This window comes from Carlito syrichta, unplaced genomic scaffold (genome assembly GCF_000164805.1).
Source record: "Carlito syrichta isolate Samal-C Ts95f unplaced genomic scaffold, Tarsius_syrichta-2.0.1 Scaffold302449, whole genome shotgun sequence".
Taxonomy (NCBI): Eukaryota; Metazoa; Chordata; class Mammalia; order Primates; family Tarsiidae; genus Carlito; species Carlito syrichta.
This window is the reverse complement of record NW_007246545.1, coordinates 458,250-473,079: the sequence shown is the minus strand read 5'-3', so window position 1 is coordinate 473,079 and position 14,830 is coordinate 458,250. Positions and strand designations below refer to the sequence as shown.

Here is a 14,830-nt window from a genome sequence, read left to right as displayed (position 1 = left end):
GGCAATCCACTCACCTCAGCCTCCCAAAGGCGTGGGATTACAGGCTGAGCCACCGAGCCCGGCTTTTTAAAATATTTTTAAAATTTTTATCAATTTACTGGTAGAGATGGGCTCCTGCTATGTTGCCCAGGTTGATCTCAAAATCCTGGGCTCAAGCAATCCTCCCGCCTCAGCCTCCCAAAGTGCTGGGGGATTACAGGCATAAGCCACCACACTAGGCCACTTTTAAAAACTTTAAAGAACATAAACATTATTTAAACATTCTTATATTTTTAAAGCCATGATGCAGGGCACACAAAATAACCAAAGGAAACATCCAATATCAGAGCTTACCTTGTCAATAAAGTAAAAAACTAACACTGGATATAACTAAGGCCCAGAAAAAAATTAATTTTCTACCCACATGATCAATTTACTGTTACCTTCCCCTAATTTTTAAGAAAAAGTTCATTCCTTGACTTACATACCTGCCAAACACTACACTGATACCAAATACTGTTCTGTATCTAATTTCACAAAACTGCTTTATTTGCACCTTCATTTTCTACTCTGTGTATACAACCACTGATGAAGTTGCTCAATGTGGTAATTTTTTTTTTAATATCCAAGAGAGGTTTTCAAGTCTCAAAGAACATATTAAATTCAGCCATTAAAAAGTTACTTCTTGCAGTTACTGACTTATATTTATTTATATGGCAACTCAAACATTTTTATATACCTTTTCCTCATAATGTTATCTGATCTTAACAGACTATTTTAAATATTCTTCCACCTCTTTTTGCTACTTGTATCAATTTTGTTTTCTTATAAAAACGGAAAAGGGAGATGAGATTTGGCTTCATTATAGCAACAACATAAACTATAATACCATAGCATTTAAAAGAAGGCACTAAGTTTTACATCAATTTAAAACTTAACATGATTCTGGGAGACAGACAAGGTAACTGAGGCCCAGGGATGTTAAAGCAGGCTTTTCCCAAAAGCATGTGCATGTGGGCTAAGCATCTACATGAACCCTCTGTGTGAATGGGGCTAAGAGGGTGCACTGAGAAGATACCAGGATGAAAAAGACAGAGTCCCCATCCTCAAGAAACTCCTAAGCTAGTAGAGGAGAGAAACGTGAACAGGAATGCTCACTTTAAATTATGTGGAAGCAGCAGTTGCGCTGTGACTGAAAAGATGGTGGGAAGGCAATGAAGGAAAAGAGACAGCAAAGTACAGTTATGATAGTCTGTGTGTTAAGGGATCTCTGAGTATCCTGATATCAGATGACACATATTGATTGGGCAGGAGGAAGGGTGAGAGATGAGGCTGTAAAGAAAGGCTGCCAAGTCCTATAAAAGTGACAAGGAGCCACAAAAGATTTTAGACAGAGGAGTAACAAGAGCAAATGCATTCTAGAAAAACTCATACTAGCAGCTGTGTGGAAAATATGGAGAGAGGAGAGGGACCCATGGAAACAGTCCATGAACTGATGATGATCCTTGGCAGAGGAAATAGAATCATGATATTTTGGAGGGAGACTCAGTGCTTATAAAGAATCGAGTTTGACTCTCAAATGACAGCTCTGGTTGACTGAGTAATAAGAACACAAACTTGGGGGCTATGGAGGTTCGGAGAGCTGGGAAGATACTGGGTCCTGTTATACCCCTGAAGAATATGAATGCCTGCAAGGCATGTGAATGGACTTCTCCATTCTCCACATGGAGGCAGCTGGAGTCAAAGATTTCAAAGATCGTAGGGCAGTTTTAGACTTATAGAATTAACAATCCATTTAATTCTCCCTCACTGATGAAGCTTAACTTGGCTGGGTAGGTTATTCTTGGTTGAAATTGTTTATCTTTTAGGACTTTGAAGATAGCTCCAAGCTCTCCTAGCCTGCAGGGTTTCTGTAGATAAATCTGCTGCTATTCTAATTGGTCTTCCATGGTAGGTGATCTGGCCTTCATGCTGTCCATCAAAAGAGGACTGGACTGAAAAAATGTGGTACATATACACGATGGAATACTATGCAGCCATAAAAAAGAACAAAATCATGAATTTCGCAGCAACCTGGATGGAACTAGAGTCTATAATACTGAGTGACTTCTCACAGAAACAAAGATCTGAGTATCACATGTTCTCATTCGTATAGTGGACCTTGATAATCCAACATATTACCATAAGAAAATGACTGAGTGGTGGGAAACTATGGGGGGGGGAAGGGAGAGGGGATTAACAGTAGTAAATATCTGTCTGGGGATAGGGAGACACCTCTTATCAACAAGGGTGCCTGAACGAAGCATATTTGTATACCTCACCCTTAACTGTACCCCACAATATCATAATAAAAAATATTGATTATTTAAAAAAAAAAGAATTAACAGTCATCTCACAAACCTAATACTGAGAGGAATGAGAATCACAGTCACCTAGGCAGAGAAGAGACTGAGAACAGAAATGATGACAAAAATGTGGGAAAGGGTAAAGAAAGGTGAATAAAAAAAAATAAAGGAGAACAAAAGGCAAATGTCAGACAGATGAGGAGGAAGTAACTCAGGAGAGCAAAGGATCATACAAAATAAGAGAGAGCTTTCAAAGAAGAAAGACTAGTGTAATTTGTCTAATTAATTCATAATTGGTAGAGGTGAGACTACAACTCACTGATCTTTTAACCAAATACTTTAATTATCCACAATAAAAAATTATTACTTTCGAAGGGGTGGGGAAATTCCCTTTAGGAACTGCAGAGAAGGAGCAGCTATGGAGAGGAGCAGTGATGAAGTTCCAAGCACAAGTCCCTTTATGACAAGGGTCCCTTTAGGTCAAGATTAGGGTCCAAATGAGGTCACTTAGGACTGTCCAACCCAGACTGCTGGGGTGAGGCTTGTATGGGAAGGAGGATGGCAGGGAGGTAAGAGCATGGATTTCGGAATAGGGCAGAGATGGGTTCATCGTCCATTCCACAAATACCAACTGAGCATCTGCCATGTGCCACACACTGTTCTGGACTCTGGAGTAGACAGCAGTGAAGAAAACAATGGCTCCAATCTCACTAACCTCACGTTCTAGTTGGGTATAGGAATTGAGTGACAAACAAGTAGGAAATAAACACATAATATGTCAGAAAATAAGTTTTATAAAGAAAAATAGGTAAGGATAAGAGGGACAGAGGATAATAAGAGGTGCTGGGCAAGTTAAGAGACTTCTCTAAGTACCAGTTTTCTTACCTAAGAAATACACATAAGAATACATACTTCAGAAGGTCTCATGAGCAATAGACAAGATAATGCATATAAAGCATTGTTTAGTGCTGGCACACAGAAAACACTCAAATAAATCAGCCCTCACCTTTGTGTAAATGGGAACCAACTATACCAAGAGGCAATGACCCTCAGGATGGGCTGCAAAAGGTACTTGGTTTTAGAGGCAGGGATAAAAATATTTCACTGAAATGCAGTAAGAAGAGTAAGAGAGTACACACAAGCTCTGCATGGCCTCCAAACAGTTATGCTATTTTAAACTCTAGTTAACTATGTTTTAATCAACAAATTATATCAATACAATGTACCACCTTATCAAAAGGTGTTTATTAATGGACATTTTGGGAAAATTCTTTTTTTTTTTTTTTTTTGAGTTGGAGTCTCATTCTGTCACCCAGACTGGAGTGCAGTGGCCGCTTCCGGCCACCGCAGCCTCGACCCACTGGGCTCCGGTGATCCTTCTGCCTCAGCCTTCCAAGTTGCTGGAACTATAGGCGCACGCTACCACGCCCGTCTAATTTTTTATTTATTGTAAAGATGAGGTCTTGCCAAGTTGCCCAGGCAGGTCTCGAACCCGCAGGTTCAGTCCACTCACCTCAGCCTCCCAAAGGCACGGGATTACAGGCTGAGCCACCAAGCCCGGCTGGGAAAATTCTTTAAAGTTTTCACTTATACAAGTTAAATCACAGTTTTAGAACTTTGTAAGAGAACGCTTGAGACTGGGAACTTAAAAAAGAAAGCATCACTTAGATTACTGTGAACAGACGAAAAGGGTAAATTCATATCCAGTTATGGTCCTGACAAAGCTTTACATTTTTTAAAGAAAAGATATAATATCTTAATAAATCACCATGAAAGCAAACATAAATCTTCTACCTATATTAAATATAGTTAGATGCTTTTAAAGTTTGACTTTTAAAATTTCCCTAGTCGAGTCATTACTCTATGATGCAATTGTTTCAACAGCTGTTTTCAGGTCTGAAAAAAAAAAGACTATTCTTGATTTTATGGGTTTACACATGTCATTTAACTGGTGTGTGTGTAAGAGGGGGATACCATAGAGCTACACCATGCATATGGTTTCCAAGACATAATTTTTTTTTTTTTTAGTTGGAGTCTCACTCCATTGCCCAGGTTAGAGTGCAGTGGCACACTCACTGCCACCCCAGCGTCAACCTGCTGGGCTCAGGTGATCCTTTGCCTCAGCCTTCCAAGTAGCTGGAACTACAGGCACATGCTACCATGCCTGGTTAATTTTTTGATTTATTGTAGAGATGAGGTCTCGTCAAGTTGCCCAGGCTGCTCTCAAGCCCGTAGTCTCAGGCAATCCTCTCATCTTGGCCCCCAAAGTGCTGGGATTACAGGTTTGAGCCACTGTGTCCGGCCCCAAGACATAATCTAATAAATTTTTTAAACGTTTGAAATTCCAATTTTTTGCTTTAAAAATATTTAAAATTCATGAAGAAATTTTATGTTTTTTATGTTGAATTTATAAAACTAAGTAAAAGAAAAACTGTAACTTATACTAAGTAATACATATGATGATATAAAATTTTTAATGTCTATTTAAGATATTGCTTATATATCACATATGTATTTTTAAATATATATATAACATAGCTTTCTAAAAGCTTTTCAGGTTTAGATAATCCAACTCATCAACAGGTTTTAGATTCTGACTCTAATCCTCAAACACTCAGAAGCCCAGTATTATATCTGTTATTTGCAAACTGAGAAGAATGCAAATAAAGCACCATCTCATGAAAAAACATGAGAAAAGAAGGAAAAGTTTGCTTGGCAGCTCCAGCCTCCTCACATAAATAACTACATGTGGCACAAGCCAGATGGATGAATTTAGGGTGTTCTATAAGATGACTAGACAATGGACTTTTAATTGCCTGGATTTGGATTTTTCTATAAGCAGATAAAGATTTTGTTGTTGTTGTTCTGGGTTGGAGTCTCACCATCCAGGCGGGAGTGCAATGGCATGGATCATGTCTCACTGTAGCCTCGACTCCCGGGCTCAGGAGATTTTTCTACCTCAGCCTGCCAAGTAGCTGAGACAACAGGCACATGCCACCATACCTAGCTACTTTTTTGATTTTTTGAATGGACGAGGTCTCACTATGTCGCCTAGACTGGTCTCAAACTCCTAGGATCAGGCAATCCTATCACCTCAGCCTCCCAAAGTGCTAGGATTACAGACACGAGTCACTGTGCCCAGTCAAGACTGGTTCTTATAAACTGTGCACTTAAAAATAAATTTAAAACAGATGTAATAATCTTTAATCCAAGCACCTGGAGGATCTTTACCCAGGACAGGTGGACAGGGGATCTGTGAAATTCTAAAACTTTATGCAAATCATTTTTACATAAACAGAATTTGAGCAGGAGATCGGTAGTCACAGCTATTAGTTTCTAAAAGGGGTCTGTGACTCCAAATATTTAAGAATCATTTAACTTAGAGGTTACTCCTGCCCCAAGTGTAAGCGTGAATCACATTCTCTGAGTTGTTTTTCCAGAAGCGATGAAATATTAGGAGTTCCTCTCCACTTAACCATGGATGCCTTATTCTCTGAAGGCAGGTTAATTGCGGCACTTACCAAATATGTGTCTGTCACTTCCACTGCACAATGTATTTCTTAAGAGCATGGACAGTCTTTGTGTCTGGAGTCACTAGCACAGTAGATATACAGTAAGTATCTGTGACCTTATCCTCTTGCATGATAGTTACTAGCTTGTGAGTCTGCTGTTTCCTGCTAAAGATGTGCTCCACTAAGACAGCGACCTCTGCATTTTACAAAGCCTCAGCATGATGCTGGGCACATTATGGACCTGGAAATGACTGCTGAACCAAATTGATTTGTTTCTGCCTAGAGAGTCTGTGGTTCCTCTTGGCTAACAGCTTGCTTAGATTCATGCTGACCACATTTTATATTTAAAGTCAGTCCTGACTTCCGGCAGTACAGTTACTTCCCAGCTGTCTGTGAAAATGCTTCAGTATTTCAGCTGGATTTTATTGAGTTCTGGAGGCATTTTCCTGTCCACCCTAGGTTCATCCACTCTCGTTTCACATCCTTGTGTAAGCAGCTGCTAAACTATCATGCTGTATTCCATTCTCCTCACATACTTAACCCAGTCCTGCAGATTTTGCAACATCATTGCTGCGGTGTTTGAGAACAAATACTACAAGTCTTGATGAAGGATGTGTCTGGTCATTTGATGTTAAGCACAGTACACAATATTTTATTTGCCTCTGTTTTCCAGAATTAGTCACTATTAAACATTTCTTTCCTTCATGTTTTAAAAGGGGTGATTTAAAATGTTACAATAGTCTTATCCCAAAATATGTTTTAGACACAAAAGTGCTATTACTTTTTGTTTTTCAAATGAGTTGACAAATGCTTATTTTAAAATTGATAATTTAAGGTAAAAATACAGCAGTTCCTATAGGGAGAATAAATGTACCAACACCTGTAAAAACAACTCTAATTCTTTCTCCTCTAAAAAGCAACAGTTAATGTGAAAGCTTTGTTTCTTCTTATGCCAGGTTCCAGCTGCTTCACTTTGTTTAAAACTAACTTCAAAGTTTAAACACTGTCCTGTCCCAACAAATAACCTCCCCCAGATGGAATTATCTCGAATACTATCCTCAGTGCTCTGAATACCACACCTGCAGCCTTTTAATTCAACATTTTATAAACTTCCCAAAGGAAAACCATAGACTTTTTTTTCTGTCCCCTAACTTATCCCATTTGGAGATGTGAGTTTAGTGCATGAAGGGAAGCTCTATACCTAGGGTGAATGTTTAGATAATTCAAAAGAATTAAAATTAGCATTAGTATTTATACTGTGCTGATGATTATGAAAGAAAGAAATCATAAAGAAATAAAACAACCTGAACAGCACCACATTCAAAAACTTTCAAAGTAACAATCTTACCTGTAAATACAGATGTGAGGTACCCATTGGGCTCAATGTGTGTCCGATCTGTATCATCCGGCAAAGCTATATTAAAAAAATTTGTTTCAGAAGAAAATCAGTTAAGTATAGAAATACTCATGATTCATTCTATTTACTAAAAAGAACAAACCAAGTACTCCCACCGTTACTCTCATAAACCCAGGTAAACAGAAGCCTGATCTAGTGGCCTTAATGTAAAGAAGGAAGTTAAACAGCTGAATTTTAATGACCATCAATAGAAAAAAAATACTTGACCTAACAGATTATTATCTTTATGCATCAAAGATGAGGGAAAGAAGGAAGCAAAGGATCAGGAGAGAATTTGCGATTTGTATTAAATAAAAGAAACTCATGGGCCATTTCTTCTGAGGTTAAAAATTTTCAGATTCTCTTCCTTAAAGAAATTAATCATTACAAAAAGAAGCTGAGAATCTCTCTAGGTCAGCCTAGAGCATACGGCTCAGCACAATCTATATAAAACAACCAATAAAGCAGTCACAGAAAGCACAGCTTAGTATACTACTAAACCAAAGCAAAATTTTAATATTGAAATAAAACAAGGCTGGGTACAGTGGCTAACGCCTGTAATCCCAACACTGTGGGAGCCTGAGGCTAGGAGTTCGAGACCAGTCTGACCAGACTGGGCAACATAGTGAGATCTCATCTATACTTTAAAAAAAAAAAAAGAGAAAAGTTAGCTGGGCATGGTGGCACTTGTCTGAGTCCTCAGCTACTCTAGAGGCTGCCTCTACAAAAATAAATAAATAAATAATAAAACAGGCTGAGAGAAAAATTCTTTTTATGGCTAGAGAATTGAGAAACAGAGAAAAGTTAAATAACAGAAGAAAGAAATCTGTAGCACTTATAGGTCTCAGGCCAACAAAACACCCTGGGTACCAAGGGCACGGTCATGCTGATGCTGTTAATCTGTGCTCTGAAACACAGTTGATCAATAACAATCAACAGCTTTTGGTTCAAACAGATTCTTGGGGCAGGGTGATATGAAAAAATGTATAATATGGTATAATTAGTATTTCTTTTCTAATTTTCTCTAAGATAAAAATCAGTTATCTCTCAAGCTTCTTTTATTTCATAAAAATTTCAGGTGCATTTTACAAGAAGATAAGATATTTGAGTGAACAAGATTACAATCACTGCATATTTCATACACTGAGCAATATACATATGATCACTGGAGACAAACATTCATGTTAAACTATTACAGTTATATATAATTGTAGAAAACAAAAATTAAAGAAATATGATAGAGATTAATGAAATACAATACAAATCAATGAATAAAAATTAAAACTTTAAAAGATTTGTTTTAGAAGGAAATGTAGTTTATAATGACAAGAGTGTGGACATAAACAAGTTCCCTGTACAGTCAATATCCACAAATAGCTCAAAATTAAATACCCAACAGTGATATAGGTTTAAAAAAATTTTTTTAAAGAAATAGGTTCTTGTTCTGTCACCCAGGTTGGAGTGCAGTGAGATAATAACAGCTCACTGCAGCCTCGAACTCTTGGGTTCAAGCAATCCTTCTACCTCAGCCTCCCAAGTAGCTATGACTATAGGTACATGTCACTCTGCTCGGCTCAACTGTGATATAGTTTTTAAAAATATTTAAATACATTAAAAGTACTTACTATGATGTTGACTATTAAATGCCACCTATGTACACTTCCCACCATGTCTCTAAGTTTTAAAGAGTTAGAGAGGGAAATAAATCATTACTGCCTGATCCCTCTAGCTTACTAGAGCTGTCTTTTAGATTCTAAACAGCACATATAGTACAAACATGAAAACAAAGTCATCAGTACCACTTCAGAGGTCCCTTCCATTGAACAACCACCTGTTTACAGCAATTAATAAGAATATTTCCTACCAAATTGGGTTGATTAAGGATCTTAGCAGAGTATGTTACACACAGGAACTGTACCTACATGGTAACTACTACATATTATTGCTGTTACCGTAAACATAAAACACTCCCAACAAAAACTGGAGGCAAATCTTGACTTCTGCAATATCTCCTCATAGTAAAAAAGGACAAAAAAAGCTATCTCAATATCAGGGCTGACTGTTTTTAGAACTTATTTTTGTAACAAGTAGTAGCTTCATAATTCTCAATTGAAGATTAATGGGGTTTATTGAAGGGTGATTATTGGTATTGTGGTCTGTAGCTGAGGATTAAAGTAGCAAACATAACCTACAAATAGCTCAACACAGTCTGAAATCCACAAAGTTTACCAAGTTTGTAGATTCTTACAATTCCTCATCTTGCTGCTCAAAGTTGAAGAAACATAATACTTACTAGAATTTAAGTCAAAGGATGAGAAGAAAAAATTTCTAACTATCTGAGCTACAAACTTCCATTAACATTTCTATGGAAATTTTGAGTGGGCAATACTGACTAGAATAAATAGCCTATGATTATAATTTATCTTTTTAACTTTATCACATAAAGTAGACTTGTTAACTTTTATTTAAATGTTTAAAGATAACACAAAATAAAAGATAAGTGATCTTAGATTTGCCAATAGAATCCAAGGCTGGGAAGGCAGGGATACTGCTGAAAAGCTTTCAATGAAGGGACATGGGGAGTACTAGGACTGTACTACTTGTACATACTGTATGTCTTCCAAACTCACCTTATTTCAATATTTTAGCCTTTAATTTCAAATACACACTAAAATCTTGTAGCTATATATAGCACCAACCGAAAGCAAGCCATGTTATAGCATACAAGCTGTTCAAAAACTGGCATTTACAAGGACTGAAATCTGGATTTTATAATGGTTGTATAACCTCTACTATTAGGACATACCATCGCAGAAGTCAAGATTCTCCTCAGTTTTTGGCTGAGTTTGGCTTATGTTTTTTTTTTGTTGTTGTTGTTTTTGAATTGGAGTCTCACTCTGTCGCCCAGACTGGAGTGCAGTGGCCGTCCCGGCCACTGCAGCCTCGACCTGCTGGGCTCCGGCGATCCTTCCGCCTCAGCCTTCCAAGTAGCTGGAACTACAGGCGGGTGCTACCATGCCCAGCTAATTTTTTGATTTATTGTAGAGATGAGGTCTCGCCAAGTTGCTCAGGCAGGTCTCGAACCCGCGGGCTCAAGCAATCCACTCACCTCAGCCTCCCAAAGGCGCGAGTTTACAGGCTGAGTCACCGAGCCCGGCTTGGCTTATGTTTATAATAGCATCAACAATATGTAATACTTACCAATTATGTATGTTTCCTATATGTGACATACTCTGCTAAGATCCTTTCTCAACCCAGTTCAGAGGTACTATCCTCATTACTTGCTATAATGGTTTCATATTTTTCAAATATTTAAAAATTTTAAATTTCTGGCTCTTTAACACTATCTTTAGTAAGTATCACTGATCAAGCAATACTTACATCTGTAAATTTTTATATTGTTTTAAACTAATTCCTTGGATTTTGTTTGGATTATCTAAGAAAACAGTATAGTACTACAGGACTGTTAACTGCAAAACAAGGACATAAAGATGAAGGCCCCCAACATGACACATTTAACCCACAACATAAAACATTAAATTTTTTAATTGATGTACTGAATTTTAAACAAAATCTAATGAGATATCTACAATCACTAACATACAGGACAGCTGCATTTTTATACTAATTTGAGTTCGCCAAAAAAAAAACCCAGGAAATTATTAGGGTACTTAAAAATATATAAAAGGAAGTTAGTATGTGTTAAACAAATAATCTGCCAGCTCTTCCAATTAAGTTACTCACTGGTTGCATATCTAGTAAATATACCAACTCTCTCAAATAATAGCATTTTCAGAAATAGGATCTTGGCAGCATAAATGTATATATTCAGCAGCCAAGAAGCTGACAGTTAATTCAGAAAATAGATGACCCACCTATCCTGAAAGTAGAGCACGATTAATTTGAATAATATACATTTGATTATTTAAAAGCATTTAAATACTTGAATGTACTGCTGTGTGATGTTATGACAGAGAGGGTGTCTGCCTTTTAGGGGCAAAAATGTCTGGAGGGACATTCCAGCATTAAAATCTGGTTGAGAACTGAGAGGGTCTATGTTTTAATAGACAACTTTATCTACAACGCACTTCCTGTTGGTTGAAAAGCCTGTGAAACAGCTACTAAAACAAATTCCTCTCAGATAATTCTTTATAAAAGCATGCCATAATATTTTAAAAACTAAAAGAAACATTACAATAGGTTTGCCTTATGAAAGAAGCCATACATGTTGTATGATTTCGTTTATGTGGAATACAAATCGAGGAAGCTATTCTAGGTTGTTACAATAGTGGTTTTATCCTTGATTGGATGGAGCCTGTGGCTGAAAGGGAACATGAGGACCTTTGGGGGTGCTGGCAGTGTTCTGTTTCTTGAGCTGGGTGCCAGCTGCACAAGTGTACTACATTTGTGAAAATTATTTGAGCTTTATTATACGTGTACTTTTATGTTTGTATATCATTCTTCCATAAATAAAGTTGAAAAAACAGGTTAGTTTCAGCAATTAAAAGATGATAACTTTGTAGTTTTAAACTTTTTTCCCAAAGATAAAATAGCCAACTTACTGGTAGCCTCTAACATCAAGTGAATAGTTACTGCTAAGTCACAGACCATACTGCTCACTACAAAGATGAATTCCTTTTTATTTTTCCTTAAAACCTTGAAATAACAGTGAGCTGAAATTATTTAAAAGCCAAAAGGTGTTTTGTTGTTGATGTAGTTTAACTCTCACATGGCTTACTACATAGGTTACCTGATGTTCTATGACAATTAGTCACCTGATTCAACTAAAAGCAAAAATTCTAATTCAATTTTAACTAATCTTGACAGCATTTCTAAAATCTTAATACATTTGTAAAAGCACATCTAATTCCATTCTTTAGTACAAAAAAGTTCTGTTTCAGTTTATGTCTATAAAGCAATAATAACATAACTACACTTAAACTCAACTGTAACTCTTACTTAACAATAATTCCTATAATTTTAACACAACTGTATTACACTAGGCTGCAGACTGTCAGAGAAGATCACTATTATAACATTCTTATAAATGACATTTGATAACTACCAAAGCTGAAGGCAAAGTAAGTCGCTAATATTTACTAAGCAGTTTGAAGCTAAGTGCTTCTATAATCTACATACAAAAAAAATCTATTTTCTGAGACGGACATCCTCCTTAAATATGAAGACTTCTCTAAAACTATGGCTTGTGATTATCACTAAAAATACACTGTATTATCTGTGTAGCCTTTACAGTGGGTTTTGACATATCTAGCCATTTCTAACTAAATTTGGAAATAAAAATTAAATATGACACAGTGACTAGTTCACTTCCCCAAGGCCAGACCTGTTAACTTTTGAAAGGGTAAAAGAATGAAAAATGAGCTTTCAAACACAGGAAGCCACTAGAAAATAAGAACAACACCATTCCATATCCTAAAATAAGAGCTTTAAAGATTTTCTGTTGAATAGTAAGTTTCAGAACAAGGGAAAGGAGGGAGAGGGCAGATTTCTGTTCACTGTACACACGACACCAATGGGAATAAGGGCCAGTCCAAGTTCTACGTTACCATTACTCTGGGTAATAGTTCCAAGCTGTGAGGCACAGCTGTATAGGCCCTGCCAGAAAGGCCATCGCAGCAGTGCTTTGATAGCATGGGGCCCTGAAGTGTCAGGATATAGAGAAGGCAGCAGTTGTTGGCTGTGAAAACAGTCTGATACAAACCAGATGGGAACTTACTAGATGGGCAACACAAAGGAAAACAATTGGCTCATTCAACAAAGTCAGGCCCCTGCCCCAGAGAATTCACAGAAGACAATAACAGTCACCCAGAGTTGATGCAAACAAGAAACAGCCATGTGGTTACAGTTTAAAGAACTGTTTTTCCTTAGACTAAACAAAGTTTTGATTTCTAATTCTTGTATTCATTAACTGTAATTTGGTGTATTGGCCTTTTTGCCAAAGACAAGGATTTCATTTATACAATATATAATTTTGTGACACCAGCAGAAATATATGAGGACACAGAAACTAATTTTGTGCTGCTTCCTGTAAAGTGCTATGAACATAGGCTAAACTATTTCAGGAAACCGGCAAATTTAGAAAATGATTGATCATGCTGACACAGTAATTAGAAAATATCCAACATATTACTTTCAGGACTTGCTTAGTCCTGATTTGTGTAATATAGGCAGAATAACACAAAAGGCAATAACTACAAGACTCTCAGTAGAACTACATTTCCACCCAAATTATTTTTTCTGACTTCATTAGGCGGTACAGTATACCTGCAATCATACTCACAAGAAAAAAAGTGCCTACATTTTGTATAACCTGCGTGTGACTCATCACACAAAAAGGTGGCTGTCCACTGAGACGACAAGTAAAACAGACTAAAAATTAGGTTTCAAGATATCTTCTAGCATCCTGAAGTTCATTTCATGACTTTTGTAGTTAAGCATTCCACAGCCAAGTAACTTCTTTTACTATTTTAACAGATATTCTAGCTTAAAACAATTAACAAGTAGTAGTATTTCTTCTACTAGAACCCTAGTGTGATGCCAGCTTCTGTACTTATTATCAATTTAAAAATACACTCAAGAATGCCTTAAATTCATGAACATCATTTTTAGGTCATGGATAAGAAGCCCATCAAGGAAACTCTGAAAATAATGAGATGTATTTACACAGTATTTGTTATGTACGTATCAAAAAATATTTAATAATGAGCTGACCCTGTTTTATTTTGCTTTTATAATAATAAAAAATACGAATTAAGCTTCTTAAAAGAAAAGACATCTATCTGTAGAATGGTGAAAATTACTGTGATACACGAGACAACTCAGGTTTCCCAATTTGCAATCTGCTGTAATGACCAGGTGATTCCCACAGAATCTTCCCATCTGAAAGCTGAAAGACACCTTTCCTGTTCCTGCAGAGCTTTTATTTCACGCAAGGTAATTCTGAAAACCAGAGAAACAGACGTGGAGTAACAATTTGGTATGTAGGTTGATGCTGTCTTAAGTATTTCCAGTCATAGGAAACAGTATTTCCCCCAGACTCTGCAGCACATGCATGCACACCCTTTTTATAAAAGTCAAAATTAGTTTGTACATCAGTGTTGAATAACTGACTTTTGACTAAACTTAATCATCAATCTAAGAAAGTGGTTTCTACTTGTGTAATTGTAAACTGGATAGCCTTGTAAAAAGTAGAAAAGGGCAAACTAAGAAAACATGTTATTTATTTAAGTCTTATATAAGAAGAATTAAGAATAAATGCATCACTCATCAACAAATCAATTTTATTAAACATTTGTCAAAAAAAGTTTTCCTCAACACACAAAATAAACTCTCTTACAAAATAACTAACAAAGATAGTTTGTTTTGGATTTATTAATTAGTGTATTTCTTAGACCCTGAATTAATTCATGAAAAAATGAAGTTGTTTTCATGTCTATTATTAGGCATACTGATAATATATATATATATTTTGAGTTGACAAGTCTTACTCTGTCGCCCAGACTGGAGTGCAGTGGCCACTCCTGGCCACCACAGCCTCGACCTGCTGGGCTCCGGCGATCCTTCTGCCTCAGCCTTCC

The 14,830-nt window shown here is 36.7% G+C and overlaps 1 protein-coding gene across 1 annotated transcript in view; it reads right to left on the bottom strand.

Annotated features, from left to right (window-relative positions):
• Window positions 1-14,830, bottom strand: part of KIAA0586 (KIAA0586 ortholog) — a 110,441-nt gene that overhangs the window by 2,955 nt on the left and 92,656 nt on the right. The window contains exon 31 of the mRNA XM_008056687.2: window positions 7,185-7,250. Within this exon, the coding sequence (XP_008054878.1) occupies window positions 7,185-7,250 (66 nt within the window). The remainder of the gene's footprint in view (window positions 1-7,184; window positions 7,251-14,830) is intronic.